The sequence below is a fragment of the Taurulus bubalis genome, assembly GCF_910589615.1.
Source record: "Taurulus bubalis genome assembly, chromosome: 1".
Taxonomy (NCBI): domain Eukaryota; kingdom Metazoa; phylum Chordata; class Actinopteri; order Perciformes; family Cottidae; genus Taurulus; species Taurulus bubalis.
The window spans coordinates 11,841,898-11,857,367 of NC_136589.1; the positions used below are offsets into that span (position 1 = coordinate 11,841,898).

General features: G+C 40.4%; 1 protein-coding gene across 1 annotated transcript; it reads left to right on the forward strand.

The window, feature by feature from the left end:
* The first annotated feature begins 5,463 nt into the window (after positions 1 to 5,463).
* Positions 5,464 to 14,313, forward strand: cpxm1a (carboxypeptidase X (M14 family), member 1a). The gene is made up of 12 exons (XM_079216429.1): positions 5,464 to 5,560; positions 6,558 to 6,697; positions 6,827 to 6,911; positions 7,635 to 7,785; positions 7,869 to 7,954; positions 8,867 to 8,990; positions 9,789 to 9,985; positions 10,528 to 10,707; positions 11,589 to 11,883; positions 12,601 to 12,740; positions 12,858 to 12,960; positions 13,346 to 14,313. Exons 1-12 carry the CDS (start codon positions 5,522 to 5,524, stop codon positions 13,690 to 13,692), a joined length of 1,887 nt encoding a protein of 628 aa, XP_079072555.1. The 5' UTR covers positions 5,464 to 5,521; the 3' UTR covers positions 13,693 to 14,313.
* The last annotated feature ends 1,157 nt before the right edge of the window (positions 14,314 to 15,470 follow it).

A 15,470-nucleotide genomic window follows, 5' to 3' on the forward strand; every position in this document is an offset into this window, starting at 1 on the left:
CTTTGACACGCAACTTTGTTTTTGTTTGGGGAGGAGGGGTGTAGGGGTGTGTTTGTGCGTGTGTGAGCAGACAGCTCGTGTGTGTGTCACATGCTGTTAGCTAACCGTCTCCCTCGTCTTCTTGTCATCTGAAATAAAACACACAACAACTTCAATGACTTCCTCTGAACAGTACATTATTTAGCTGTTTTTTGTTGTTTTCTTAATGCCAGAGGGGCTACCTTGTGAATCTAAACAGCACATATAACAAAGCTTTTAGACACAACGAGAGTATTTCTCTTACTTTCCACGGTGACAGACATCACAGCCGAACAGCCGTTTGCTAGCTAGTTCCGTTTGCTGTCGGTTAGCTTTCACAGCGACCAGCAGCATGTTTTCATCTACACGCAACTAAATACTTCACGTTTTCTGGAACATCGCTGCCCCTCAGCGATAGTTAGAAGCATCCTCAATGTGAAAGGGTAAATTCAATAGCTGGAATTAATCGATAAGAGGGCAAGTAGAGACACTTCAAATGCAATGTTGTGATTCCATTCGCTTGCGTGGCCATTTTTCCGTGGCCGCGTCAGAGCGAAATGCACCAATCAGGTTCGGGTATTCTAGATTTCAAAATAAAAGTCCTGTTTTAGGATGCTACTGCTTTTACTAATACTACTACTAATAATAATAATATAAAAATATATATTGCGCTTTTTTTTGTGCAACATGTGGTAATGTAGACTTTCATTTTAAAATCATTATTTTGCCACTTTACATTGTAATTTACCTCAATATACAAATACATCGAATATACTTAAACTTATTGTTTACTTATTTTTTAATTGGTCAAAAGCAAGAACATCGGAAACCAATATAGTTGTGGAGAGTTCAGTAATAATATAAATGTTATTATGTCACAAAATGCTGAAAATTAGAGACACAGCTATCGATGTTGCATGAGACATGTTTACACAAACAATATATATTCTTCTCTTGTAATTTTTGTGATTAGATTGAATGAAGAGAAAATAATGACATATTATGGACTTATCACCATCATCTTGTAGGATCCCTGAGATTTCACAAGAATTAACTGTTTTTTGACATGTTATGTCTGTGAGTGCATTCATCTTTCTTACCATCATCCACCTGTTGTCCGCATTTGTCTGATTTCTCTACACAAGTTCTTTCATTACATTACATTACATTTCATTTAGCTGATGCTTTTATCCAAAGCGACTTACAATAAGTGCATTCAACCATGAGTACAAACTCAGAACAACAAGAATCAAGAAAGTACAATTTCTTCAAGAAAGTTAAACTACAAAGTGCTAGTAAGTGCCATTTAAGTGCTACTACGATGCTACTTTCCTTATTCAAGGTATCGTCGAAAAAGATGTGTCTTTCACAATAGAATATCATCAGAGGAAAACATTCTACAGTTAAATTCGCAGAACAAGTCGGTTCTGTCATGACTGGCTCTTTGAGGTCATGACATTTGGCTACGAAGTGCAGAAGCACTGTGAGCATTTCAGGTGACTAATATACAAAAAAGATAATTTCCTGCCTGTGCTTGTTATCTGCACATCGAAAGGAAGCGGTTACTCATGTTGCAAAGGCACCTTCTTCTAAATAAAAACTATTAGACTTCAAATGTAGAGCAACAATCTTTCCCATACGTCCTTCAGTTGATGAATTTATGATCTTTGAAAATGATTGACGTTCTTAAAAAATAAAACTCCAGAACAAAATACTGTAATTTCCTCCCAAAAGACCCTGCCATGTACAATATTTGCAGGCCATTTATAATACTTGAGCAAATGTTATAAAATCATACATTAACAAACTAAATAAGAGCATAAGTGTGCAACATTATGATGTGTTAACACTCTTTAATGTGGCCACGTGTTTCATATTCCATTGCCTCATCCTGTCACACTTGACCTAACCTGAATTAAGATTTAAAAAAATGCTTTCTCTGCCTCTTTTATTTTTTATATATATTTTCTTCTGGCATTAAGCTGGTTTGGAGCGGCAGTTTGGAATATTTTCACTGAACTTTGTGGCTGAAGAGAAGATCATGACCACACTCTCAGAGAGACGGACAGCTGGGTCAAACCTGGAAACACAAACAAGACAAAGCCTCACTGTTTAGACTGTTTGTGTTCACATGCTTACAGAACACATGTCACATGCACCTCAGAGAGTAAACTCCTTGTTTCTCTAATGCCGTTTTGTATTGCAACATTATTAATTTTACCCAATGTTGACAGCCAAGTGAAAAAAAAGTTTGATTTAAGGTCATGATATTTCGAATTAAATACAACACAGATGTGATGGTTTGCTGACGATCTAAAAAGATGTTGTTTGGATGGAAGTAGGCAAACAGGGGTGTGATGTTTTTTAAATTTAAAATGATCTTCTTCAGTTGTTGTAATAAATCTCAGTTTGTCTCTCCAGACCAACAGATAAACCACAGATCAGTCCAGATGCATCAACAATCACTGAGGATTTATTGACGGTTTGGTTTTTATGTTGTTATTCGGGTGGTTGACAAAGCTTCAGCTGTTTTGTATTAGATGTTCTTCAGCAAGTACAGCAAGAGTTCTTCTGAAGAATTTGACGAGTCTCCAGCAGGAGATTTGGGGAAACAACCAGCTGGAGTTGAGTTACGGAAAGCAGAGGGAGGTGGAGGACGACGTGAATCAGATAAAAGATCATGTCCGGACACAGAGTGCTGGGTAAGCAGCTTGGGAGTAAACTGGAAAAGTAAGGAGGGTCCTGTTCCTTCAAAATTAAGGTGAGGGATATCGGCAAATATGGTGCCACATGACCCTGAGGTCAACAGTAAAATAGAGAAGAAAGTGAACCATGGTAGAAGACAAACTAAAACTCAGAACATAATTAGTATAGGGAACTTGACACAATACACTAAAGCAGTGGTTCTCAAACTGTGGGGCGCGACCCTCTAGTGGGGCGCGGAGGTATTACAGGTGGGGTGCAGGGGGGAGATCCAGTTTTTTTTTTTTTTAAATAATCTTTTATTAAAAATATGTGTAGCGGAAAGCAGCTCACTGCAGCCACTAATACTGATACAATGTGATGCTCACACATCTCACTCATTTTGTTTTGCACAGGTTGAACGTTATTGTTGTTATCTTGAAAATATATTCAGTGCAAAACAGGTTATTCGGAGCCACAATAAGATTTTTTTTGCCAAATATTTTTTAGTTTTTGCACAGATAGAACTTTATTTGCATTGTTCTAACAAAGTGATTTCAATTTTCTTCATTGTATTATTTGAAAAAGCACGGATGGAGGAGTCACATAAGTTGGACCATTTTGCTACAATTTTGTTGGGGCGATGGGGCCCGCACATTTTTCTTCCTCCAAAGTGGGGCGTGACAGAAAAGGTTTGCACCTTCCAGATGTCAGAGTCTTTGCTTTCATGCAAAAATGTTAGCTTTGGTGTCCCACAAACATCTGGCAGCACTTAGGAAAGACTTCCACTGTCAGTTTAAAATGTTTTAAGAAGGGTTAAGTTGTACTGGGGGCAAGATTAGTTTGGTCTCTTTTTCAATCAAGTATATCACATTTTGAGGATGTTTGGGATGGCATTAGGTCAAATCTAGTCGAATTATAGTCAAATTAAATTGAATAGTGCAGCGGATGTCCCTTATTATGCAAATGTCTCTGAAGTGAAGTGAGAGATGCTGGTTAAAGTGGAGCTGGTTGTCTGTCCTATTTATCTGAATGTACAAAATAAGTTATCAAATAAATGCAGTTGAATAATAAAAAGTACAAAAAGAATCAGGGTGTAAAACGGCAGTAAATGAAAATACTCAAGTAAAGTACAAAGTAAACTTGTACTTTGGTACAGTACTTCAGTAAATATACATTCCACCATTCTGCCATGACAGAAAAAGAGGAGAAGATGAAACAAATGTGGTTTAAACTCACATTATGTAAACTGCAATCAAAATAAAGTGTTTTTTAAATCCCATTTTGGCCCCCGGGACTCAAGTTGGAATTTTGTGGGGGAGGGGACTGAGGAGGAGGGAAGTGGATGGAGGTCTGGCTCCTTGTCATCTCCACTCCTTCCCTCGCTCACTCTGCAGCAGCAAACAAAGAGGGAGATGGAAAAGTCATTGTGCACGCTGGCTGCAGTGATTTTTCTTGGTGGATTTTCAGACGCAGCACTGAGAAGCGATTCAACAACCGAGAATAGTTCATTATTTAACAACACAAGCACAGCGGAGTCTGTCACTGTGCAGCCGCAGGATCGCGGCACAGACCGACCGGCTCCAACAGCCGCTAGGACAAAGTTGTCCAGAGACAAACAGCTGGACACCAAAAATATCAGCCGAGACAGTGAAGAAGGAGAAGATGACAGCAAGACAGAAAATAAGAGAACACAGCTGGGTAGGACAACGCATTTACTTGGTTTGACTTTTGGCATGAAGCTTTAAGAAGCTTGAGGCACTTCAAGCTGATTAAAACCAATTAGTAATGTTAAGTGTACTTGATGAATGATGCCTTCAGGGACTCACGGAGCTCCTGACTAGCTTTTCTTAACCTGTGAAACGATAAATCAAGTAAAAACATTTTGTAAATGTGGAGGGTTCATTGAGAACTAATAATAATGATGAATTATTTTCTTATTCAATCGATTGGGTCTTTGGTCTATAAAATACCAGAAAGAAATGGGTTGATCACCTATATTGATTACTTATTTCAGCTGTAATTAATTAATTAATTAGCTGTATTAATTAATACAAATGTCTTTAAATGAGTGAACCCAAATACCTTAACTTTGTTACTGTTGCCATATTGACTGAATTCCCAAAAATAGATGGTTTACTTTTGATTTAAAATGGAAAAGGCTGCATAATTACCAACCCTGGCTTAATGTAGATAACATTTATTATTTGGTTTACAAAAGTACATTAAATATTCACATTTGAGAAATATTTTTTTCTCTGTGAGTGCATATCAACGAACAGCTCTCCACATTAAAGTGATTCATCCAGTGCTAATGAAACCAGACATCTTTATTCTGCTCCTCCTCATTTGATTTTAAAGATGTGGCTGTGATCCTGCTAGTACTCTTAGTGTTGTGATTAATGGGGCTGTTATTGTTTCTTCATAAAGCCATGAAATGCTCTGCAGATGTAGTTTCACTGGACATTTGACTTCACTCCCTTTCAAGCCTCAGCTTTGTCTCAAATTACATTCAAACCCTCCACGGATTCGCTTATCTGCAGTTTCCTCTGGAGAGGGCCTCCAGGCTTCCACTGAACTGACCCGGGATGATTAGAGATATTCCACATAACAACCTCTAATTACATCAGATGTGTGTTTGCTTACTCAGAGTAACCAGAGGGAGAGTTTTTTTTAACCCGTCAGCAGTCAAGTTTCTTTAAAGCACAGACACAAACCCACAGAGGACTTGATCATCCCTCTTCTTTCAGACTGCCCCCCTCTCGGCCTGGAGTCCCTGCGGGTCGACGACAGCCAGATCCGGGCTTCTTCCTACCAGCGGATGGGTCTGGGTCCTCACAGGGGGAGGCTAAATATCCAGGTGGGTCTAGATCTGGATCAAACACAAAGTACAGTGAGCTGCTTCTTATGGAAGTTTAAAGACATAATGGGAAACAGGAACTCAATGGGTTTGGAATGTGTTTCCAGAAGGAAAAGTATCACTTCACTTGATTATACTGAAGCTTTGGGGGGACTTTTTGTCTTTTAGAAAGATCCTCCTGAGGTTTATAAGATGATCAGAAATACATATTTACCTATGAATACCATGATTATAGGCCTGCAACTAAGGATTATTTCCATCAACTGACTACACAATATATACTATTGAGGTCTAATAGATTAGCAAAAAATTGTTTAAAATTCCCGAAGCCCAAAATGATATCTTCAAATTATTTGTTTTGGCAAAAGACCATTTCAATAACCCCATATAGTCAATTTACCATCATGTAAGACAAAAGAAAAGTAACAAATCTTGCATTTTTGCTTGAACAAGACGAAGAGTCTGGAGCCACATCGAAGCTCTGTGAGGCTGAACTTAGACACAGAGGTGCTATGAGCTGCAGGATAACATTTGGTAATTTCCACTGAACACAAAGTGCAGCAGAGGCTGTTTGAAGATCACCAAAAGTATTGCAATTCATCCTCTGGGGGCCGTGAATATCTGTACAAGATGTCATAACAATCCTTTCAATAAAGATATTTCAGTTCGGACCAAAGAGGTGAAGTTACACATTTTTAAGTCATCAACTAAAGTAAGTAAGAGTGGTTCGTTGTCAATCTTTTGAATTATAAAGATGTACAAATAAAAAAACACAAAATATGATGTTCCTACGCAGTCACTATTATTCAGCTGCATTTTTCCCTCAGATAATCCTCCCTCATCATATTCTGCAGACTGAAAGCAATTATTTTACCATCGGGGCCAACACCGAAATGTAATGCAATGTCACACATCGAGGCAAAGCCGAGCGTTTAATGGATTCTACAGTTGCCAAAAATGTTTTTACAGAACCTCAGTGTAACATGTGTGTTTTCAGTCTGGCATCACGGACGGCGACCAGTACGACGGAGCCTGGTGTGCAATGTATAAGGACCGGCACCAGTGGCTGGAGGTGGACGCCATCCACCTCACGCTGTTTACGGGAGTCATCCTGCAGGGCCGAAACTCCATCTGGAGGTCAGATATCAGGGTTGAACAGGTTTTGTTATTTAAAACTGCTGCTAAAAAGACACACGCTAAAGTATAAGGTTCTGTCTCTGCATTAAAGTTTGCATATTAAAATGCATCTCTTGGTCTTGGTTACAGTTGGGACTGGGTCCACACCTACAAAGTCCTGCTGAGCAACGACTCTGTGAGCTGGAAAGCCAGCATGAATGGGACAGAAGAAGCGGTATGAGCATATTCTTTTGTGTTCTTTGACATATGGGAATGTATCGACCGTGACCAGAGGACCTCCCACTGATGGAAAACAGATTTCCAAGAGTTTGTGCCAAAGTAACTGTGCTGACAGAGAGAAAACAAACAGAGTAGAGCAAGAAACTGAAACTAGTAGTTGGCATTATAACAGTGTAAGAGTATATAAATTAGAAATACTTTTTTCTCGTATATCAGTAGCCAAATGGAGCCTCCACAACAAAAATCCAAATGTGTATTCAAACTAAAACATTGACGAAAGCTGCAACATGTAGATGGAAACACAACTTTTTTCAGTTTTTTTTAAACATCGGATTTCTTACCAAGGAGCTGGAGATTAATACAAAAATGATGCAAGGTTATTTCTTCTGGCATGAGGTTCTCATTCCTGTTTCTTTGAACAGATTCCAGTCAGACGTGAGTGAAAGTTAGTTCAAGAGTCAACAAACAGCACAGTTATGAACATTTTCTATCTTTTATGAGCTACTAAAGTATTGGACAACTTAAACTTTTGACCTGGTGATGGAGGGTGACCAACGTCATTAGGATTTATCCTCTGGGGACCACGAGTATCGGCACCAATGCACACTGCAATCCATCCAGTAGCTGTTGAGATATTTTATAGTATTCTATATTAAAATTACCACAATAAAATGTTCAAAGCTGTGTGATGATGTGTGCGACATTTTGAATTGTACAGATATTTGAAGGAAACCAGAATCCAGAGATCCCGGTGCTCGGCCTCCTTCCTGTTCCCACCGTTGCCCGATTCCTCCGCATCAACCCTCAGACCTGGTACGTCAACGGCACCGTGTGCCTCAGGGCTGAGATACTCGGCTGTCGAGTCGACGGTAGGCTGCAGGACAACGCTACAGAGTACGTTTTATCTTCAGAAGGTTGTCTTTCAGGAAGTAAACGTGCTCTTTCCTTGTAGATTCAGAGGTCTACTATTCAGAGAAAGAAGAAAAACCAGAAGACGCTCTGGACTTCAGACAGCACAACTACATGGAGATGAGAAAGGTTAGAGTGTGACGAACGGGCCACACAAGCATGATGAGTAACTTTGGTTTCCCCCCAAGCTAATGCCAAAGTTTTTACTCCGACTCTTAACAGTTTGCAGCTTTCCTCCCTGTTCAGATTTAACCGTTTGCTGACTTTTAGTCATACTTAGTACTTTTACTGATTAGACGTACTTCTACTTTGAGTCTTTTCTATTTCACGACTCTTAAACTTCTACTTCACCACATTTCAGAGTGAAATATTGTACTTTTTAATCAGCTTTAATTACTTTACAAATTGAGATTTTTTTTCTTTTGCAAACAAAACAACTTTGTTCGTTGGACAAAACAAATGTTTTACTGTATGACTTTGAGGGTGATTTATTTGTTCGATTTATGAAAAATTCAGAAAATACATATAAATAAAAAAAACATTTTAATTGATTTTTCAACAGATTAATCCTTAAAAATAAATAAGATAAAATGAAAAGTTTATAGTTCAAAATTAGCTCCACCTCAGCCAACTGTAAGATCCTGCTTTTACATTAATGCAATAATAAGTCACACATCTTTCTGCATTGAGTACTTTTGATACTTTAAGTACATTTTCCTGATTATACTTGCACACATCTACATACATTATGCTGTGTAGCATTTATGTCCCTAGCATTTAAAAGGGACATATTTTCAGTATTGAACATACTATTAAAAGTATGTTTTCTTTAGTTTATAATCACATGAAGAATCGTGCCTTCTACATGAATCTACATACATAGTTCTCCTGCACGTTTGACACGCGTACGCACATCTTCACCACAAGATGCTGCAAAATCCCGCACTCTGCACCTTTAAGTAACATCTTCAGTGCATGTGAGTACGTTGACTTCAGTAAAGGGTCTGAATCTTTCCTTCACCACTGTTCTTAACCCCGAAGCTCATGAAGTCTGTGACGGAAAAGTGTCCGGACATCACCCGCATCTACACCATCGGGAAGAGCTACATGGGCCTCAAACTGTACGTCATGGAGATCTCTGATAACCCCGGCAAACATGAACTAGGTAAGAGTGCTTTGACTCTTCTTCTCCGAGTTGAAACCTTAAAAGTCTTCCGTTTCTGGACCAGAGTTCATTGTGTTTTTCTGGTTACCCTGAGTTCAGCTACTCAGGGGCCCATGCAGTTCAAGATCCTCCGGTGTTTATACAGACTTCTTTCTGCAGCAGCAGCACAGAAAGGCCTGGGTGTCTTATAGAGAAGGCCTCTCTCATATAAACAAACTGATAGCCGTTTGAAATCGGAGACGGAGCTCTCTCCACCAAACAAGAAAGATTTTCTTTGTGGAGTTGTTTTCAGATGCAGGGTTTTTGCAGCCACTCTACATCTGCCAAAAAGCTTAAATGAGTTCAGCGGAGGGCAGCTTTTCTTTTTTTCTTATCAGGGAACATATTTCAAAACTGCTTCACATCCAGGAAGCAGAGGAAATAATGGAAATTTGGGTTATATTATGGACAACAGTCGATTCAGTGGTTTTGAACTCTGGTGCCAAATCCAAGAGGAATATTAGCTTTTTATTTGTATTTTTGTGGAGCTGTATCAAGTTCAGATTTTGGGTCTGAGCGTTAAGAATGTCTGCCATCAAGTCTGGCCAATCCATGTATGATTGTTGGCAAAGTGTTGGGCAAAGTGTTGCCTAATACAAACAAGATGTGTTCCTGATGTGGCTCATGGGCTTTAACTTTGACCTACTGAATAAAATCAAAATGTTTAGTGTGACTCAAGTTGATGTTGGGCCGAGATAAATCCCTCCACATTTCCTTGCTTGGCAAGTGAAACGACTCCCTTTCTTTCCCTCTTGGCAGGGGAGCCTGAGTTTCGCTACGTGGCCGGGATGCACGGGAACGAGGCTCTGGGCCGAGAGCTCGTCTTAAACCTCATGCAGTACTTGTGCAGAGAATACAAGAGGGGCAACCAGCGCATCGTTCGGCTAGTGACCGAGACTCGAATCCACCTCTTGCCCTCCATGAACCCTGATGGATACGAGACGGCTTATGATAAGGTGGGTGAAGTCAAAGGGATTTTGTGCAGGATCAACAGACATGTTTTAGTTTGCCCAAGATGTTTTAAAAAGGAGAGAGGGCAGATCTGCTTCTTTTGTATTCCCTGTCCTGACTGCAGGTTGGGTTTGGTCATTCAGGGAAGGTGAGAGATAAGATTGGTATCATTTTCAAATTCACAGATTAGCCGGATGGAGGCACAGACTTCGGACGGCCCTAATTCCTAGAACTCATTTAAACTCACATGCAACATGTCATGCATGCTGGTCTAAAATTAAAAAACAAATGGTAGTGTTGCCAATTTGTGCACACTGTTGTAAGCAACTCTTTACATCTTTCATTTAGGTACGTGGTAAGATCGTCACAATCCTGGAAATCAATGGAATACTAGTTAAGGAGAAGAGGGAAGGGCGGCTACGAATTGTACAGAAGATAGATTTCCTGTTTACCAGGAAGTTGAAGTCCCAAATTTCATAGTGTCTTTAACAAAACTAGTGATGGGATATTAGTATAAATGTCCCCGTTTCTGACTGATCCGCTGCAGGGCTCTGAACTGGCCGGCTGGGCCGAAGGACGATACAACTTTGAAGGAATCGACCTGAATCACAACTTCCCAGACCTGAACAACATCATGTGGGACACCCAAGAGATGGCAACAGATAAATCTAAAGTCCCCAACCACTACATCCCCATGCCAGAGTACTACACTCAAGAAGACGCCATGGTAAGGACATGTGGTGTAGGGGAGAGGCGAGGAATATACAACTTGATAAATATGGAGTATTTTAATTGTTTATGGCCAGATATAAAAGCTTAGAAATAAAAACACACTAAATACTAAATAAACTACATCAACTGACCATAACCTGACCAAAACATACAAAATACATAACTCACTAATCACGGTATACCCACACATGGACTGTGATTGGCTGCCGGTCACCAGCCAATCACACGAGAGGAGGAGGAACTAGAGCCTGAGGAGCAACACATTTGATCAGTTACCCCTTCAATGAAAGGCAATGTAACAATCAATGAGGCAGTGAAGGATGTGAAAAATCCATCACTGTGGTGCCATCTGGTGGTATTATTAAGAACAACAACAGAGTGGCAGACAGCAACATGTAAAGAGACTAGAATCACCAAAATGTAACTTTTCGGTATAAATCAAGGAAGAGGACTTCGAAAACATGAGTCATTTTCTACATTTGTGTATGAGCATTGTTGGAGGGAGCCTGAGAACTATGAATTTAATTGCTAACATAAATTAAACTTGAGAAGAGGTGTAAATGAAATGCAGATTACAGCACGAAAGGACCAAATACTAGTACTTAAAAAGTGAGACGTGTATTGGTTTTGTGTTTTTGAGGGTGGTGACAGTTTTTTGAGAGAAAAGAAAAAAATAGGTTTTTCCTGGAGACCTCAAACAGAACACATGTTGAAACTCTGCCTCCACATGGACAGTAAAAAGATCAAACATTTTTTATATATTTACCGACCGTCTGCATTTATCTTTCCCACACATCTTCCCCATACATCTTCCCCACACATCAGTGTCTAAAAAGTGACATCACAAATCTCATCGAGATTGTCCATCCCTCCCAGGTTGCACCAGTGACGCGAGCCGTCATCAACTGGATGCAGGACATCCCCTTCGTGCTCAGTGCGAATCTCCACGGGGGAGAACTGGTGGTCACGTACCCCTACGACTGCACCCGGGACTGGAGCCCTCAGGAGGACACTCCGACGGCGGACAACGCTTTCTTCCGCTGGCTGTCCACCGTCTACGCCTCGACTAACCTGGTGATGTCCAACCCAAACCGCCGCATCTGCCACTACGAGGACTTCCAGGCACACAACAACATCATCAACGGCGGAGCCTGGCACACCGTCCCCGGCAGTGAGTCCCCTCTTTGAATGAAGGGATTTAACTATGTGCACACTATCCTTTACAGAACATATAACTCTTAAATTTAAAGTGGTTAAACCCTTAAATCACCATCAGGCAGGTGGTACAAGGCAACGAGGGACAGGAACCAAATGCAGACAATCTATTCTTACAAGGACAGTTAAGTAATTATTGAAAAAGTACAGATACAAAAGCTTATACTGGCATGGGCCGGTAGTCCTAATAGGAGTCCACAGATGGACAGGTACAGGTTCCAGGGTTCAGGTGGCTGCAACAGAAGAGCACAAAGCAACACTGATAATCTGGCACTGACGGGATGCTGAGCGGAATGAGAGGCAGGTGAGCAGGCGGATGTGGGAGTCAGGTTGACTGGGACAGGAGGAAACGTCTGAGGGTATCTGGTGAAGTGGGAATAGTTGGACAGAGAGTATTATTTTGTCGGAAAAAAAGTTCAGGAGTAACTACAGAGTTACAACAGAGTTGTATTTTGACTTGTTTGTCTGTGAATGTTACATTTACTGAAACATATATTATAATATTAATATTTTATTTTTCTCTCGTGCACTGAACTCAGCTGAAAAAAACAAGTCAGCTTTTTTTGCATTAATAAAAATGATAGACTAAATTGTTCATCTTCCCAAATAGCTATTTTTCAAACATTTCTTGGTTTTCTTCTATTGTTTATATGCGTGCTTATCTTTTCTGCAGGTATGAATGACTTCAGTTACCTGCACACCAACTGCTTTGAGGTGACAGTGGAGTTGTCCTGTGATAAGTTCCCTCATGTCAGTGAGCTTCCCATCGAGTGGGACAACAACAAGGAGTCTCTGCTGGTTTACATGGAGCAGGTCAGTCAGTCTGCACAAAGAATGACATCAGCTGCAGCAGCTTTAAAATCCAGCAGTTATTTCTGCCTTAATCTTCACTTTGGAGCCTCACAAGTGCAGCGTTTCCTCTTCCCCCAGGTTCACAGAGGCATCAAGGGTGTGGTCAAGGACAAGCTGACCAAACAGGGAATAGCAGATGCTGTTGTCAGGGTGGAAGACCACGAGCACGACATCCGATCAGGTAAGACACTGAATTTCATATTTTAAATTGAATATTAATGCAAAAAAGTGTGTTTAACTAACTGTAACTGTGTTTCGAGGTGGAAAGCTCAACTGCAAGGCAATCTCTGGGCAATTAGAACACTTAGATTAGAACTATTAACAAAGTAAAAACAGTTTTGTTTATTGTTTATTTCGTCATGTGCCAGGTTACTCCTCTTATTCTTGTGAATAATTGGCCAAATTTCGGCAACAAAAAGATTGGGAACCACTGCTCTAGGCTATCATTCCGACAAGCTCCCCATTATTCTCTTGGGGCTTCCAGAAAGGAATTCTGGGAAATTTACATTTTGGCTGTGGAGAAGGTAAAATAAATCTATATTTTTGTCTAATTTTAACTTCCTCAGCTACTGATGGGGACTACTGGCGTCTACTGAACCCGGGCGACTACAAAGTGATGGTTTGGGCCCAGGGCTACTACCCGTCCATGCGACGATGCCACGTTGGAATGGAGCCACATGCCACCATCTGTGACTTCGCCCTGACCAAAACGCCAATTCAGAAGCTGCTTGAGATCCGGGCCAAAGGAGGGAAGATCCCCCAGGACCTGCAGCTGCGTCTTCGCGCTCTGAGGCTCCGCAAGCTTCGCGCCACCACCAAGGTCCTCAACCAGCGCAGGGAGAGTCAGCGGGCGAGGAAAGCCCGGTCCTCCGGGGCCCAGAGAGCCCGAGGGAGAGGCGGGGCGAGGCGCTGAAGAAGCCCTTGCAGATGAGCTGGATTATAGGTTCAGAAAGTTCATCTTAAACAGAGAATAGTCTCTGGGAATAGTGACATGTTCCTACTAGAGAGGATGCCATTAAAGGGTCAGTTCACCCAATTCACAATTCTGCATAGCCCCAGATATATAAATATCTGCCCCTGAGATTTTTATTTGCTCATCACAACTTTAAATATTAAAGAAAAACACAGCAACGTATTTGGATGTACTGGCCCTTTAAGGCAGATTAAACCACAACAGCCACACAAACTCTTAAAGACATTGACAGCATATTTAAAAAGCAGGTTTTATACAACAACAAAAGACACAAACTAAATAACTTTTAAAAAAAATGTACAGAAACGTTTTGAAGGATTATAGACATCTTCACATGTATAGACAGGCATCATTGAATGTTAAAATTCCCTTCTGTTCTTTTTTTGTTCATGAAGTGTTTAAATCGACATCATAGCTGATGATGCTGTGACAGTGTTGACGACTGAGTTAGTGTCAGCTGGTCTGATGTGTGACATCTTTTTTGTGTGTCTGTTTTTGTTTGTTCGATTTAAGTCCAACAGGACCATAAAACCTCAAATAAATATCACTTATTTGTCTTAATCTATATTCTAGTGTCTAAATCGGAACCAAGGGTGAAGAATAGTAGAAGAAGCAGCAAGAACAGAGGTTCCCAACCTGGGGGTTCGGAGCCCTCAAGTGGTCATTAAATAAAAATGAGGGGTCACAACACGATTGACAGGAAAAGGAGGAAACAAGACAAAGTGCGAATGCAGATATAATGTTTACCACATTACCTATCTTAATCCAGTATGTCGGCATGCAAACCAATTTGCTTATTAGCAATAAACAGCAAAACCACAGCTGAGGCTGATGGGAATGTTACGCATTTTACAGGTCTTTCATCCGAAATCAAATGATAAGAATTATATAATAAAGTCAGTGGAACCCGAAGTTGATACAGTTCGTCCTGGTAGTAAGAAGTTCATGAATGAACCAAATGCCATGACAAACTTGATAGATGCAAGGTCAGGAAATCACCAAAGACAGTAGTACTTTCCCTCCGTGGACCATGAATATCTGGACCAAATGTCATGCCGATCCATTCAAACGTTGCCCCCCGTAGAGCCTCGCCGCTAGCAGAGCTAAAGACATTATTGGTAACCAAAATGTAGTTTTTATTTGATCTGATTTTTACCAGCTCAACCGGTATGGTTCTTATCTGAAAAAGGTAATTAAATCAAAAGACAAAAGCAATAATGAGAAAACATATTTATTTTCCTTTCCTTCTGAATTTGTAAATTATCTTATGACCCCGTGAGGGGCCAGGACCCCTACTCAAACTCGACCAATGGTTCCCAAACTGCCACCTGGTGGTCGATTCTCAGCTCTTCATGCGTAGAGTTTTAAGACGGGAGAACAGAAATACTGGACTCAAACACCAAACAGTCAGCAGTGCAAAATAAGCTAACCTTTTTATTTCAGTGATAATAAGTACCATTTTAGTATCATTGTTGGGATTACTTACTGTGTTTAGCCATTTTAGGGGAACAACGGTACGAACTCCACCCCTCCTCCAGCTGTGTTCAGTTTAGTGGACAGGTAACAGAAATACTGACAACATTCAGTTAATCCACACAACAGAATACAGATTAAAACCTAGAACAAGACTGAAAAAAAGAAAAGAAAAAGAAATTCATGAAAATTAACCCGGTTTTTAGTCGCTATACCTGAAGTGAAAATGGCAGATAAGACACTTC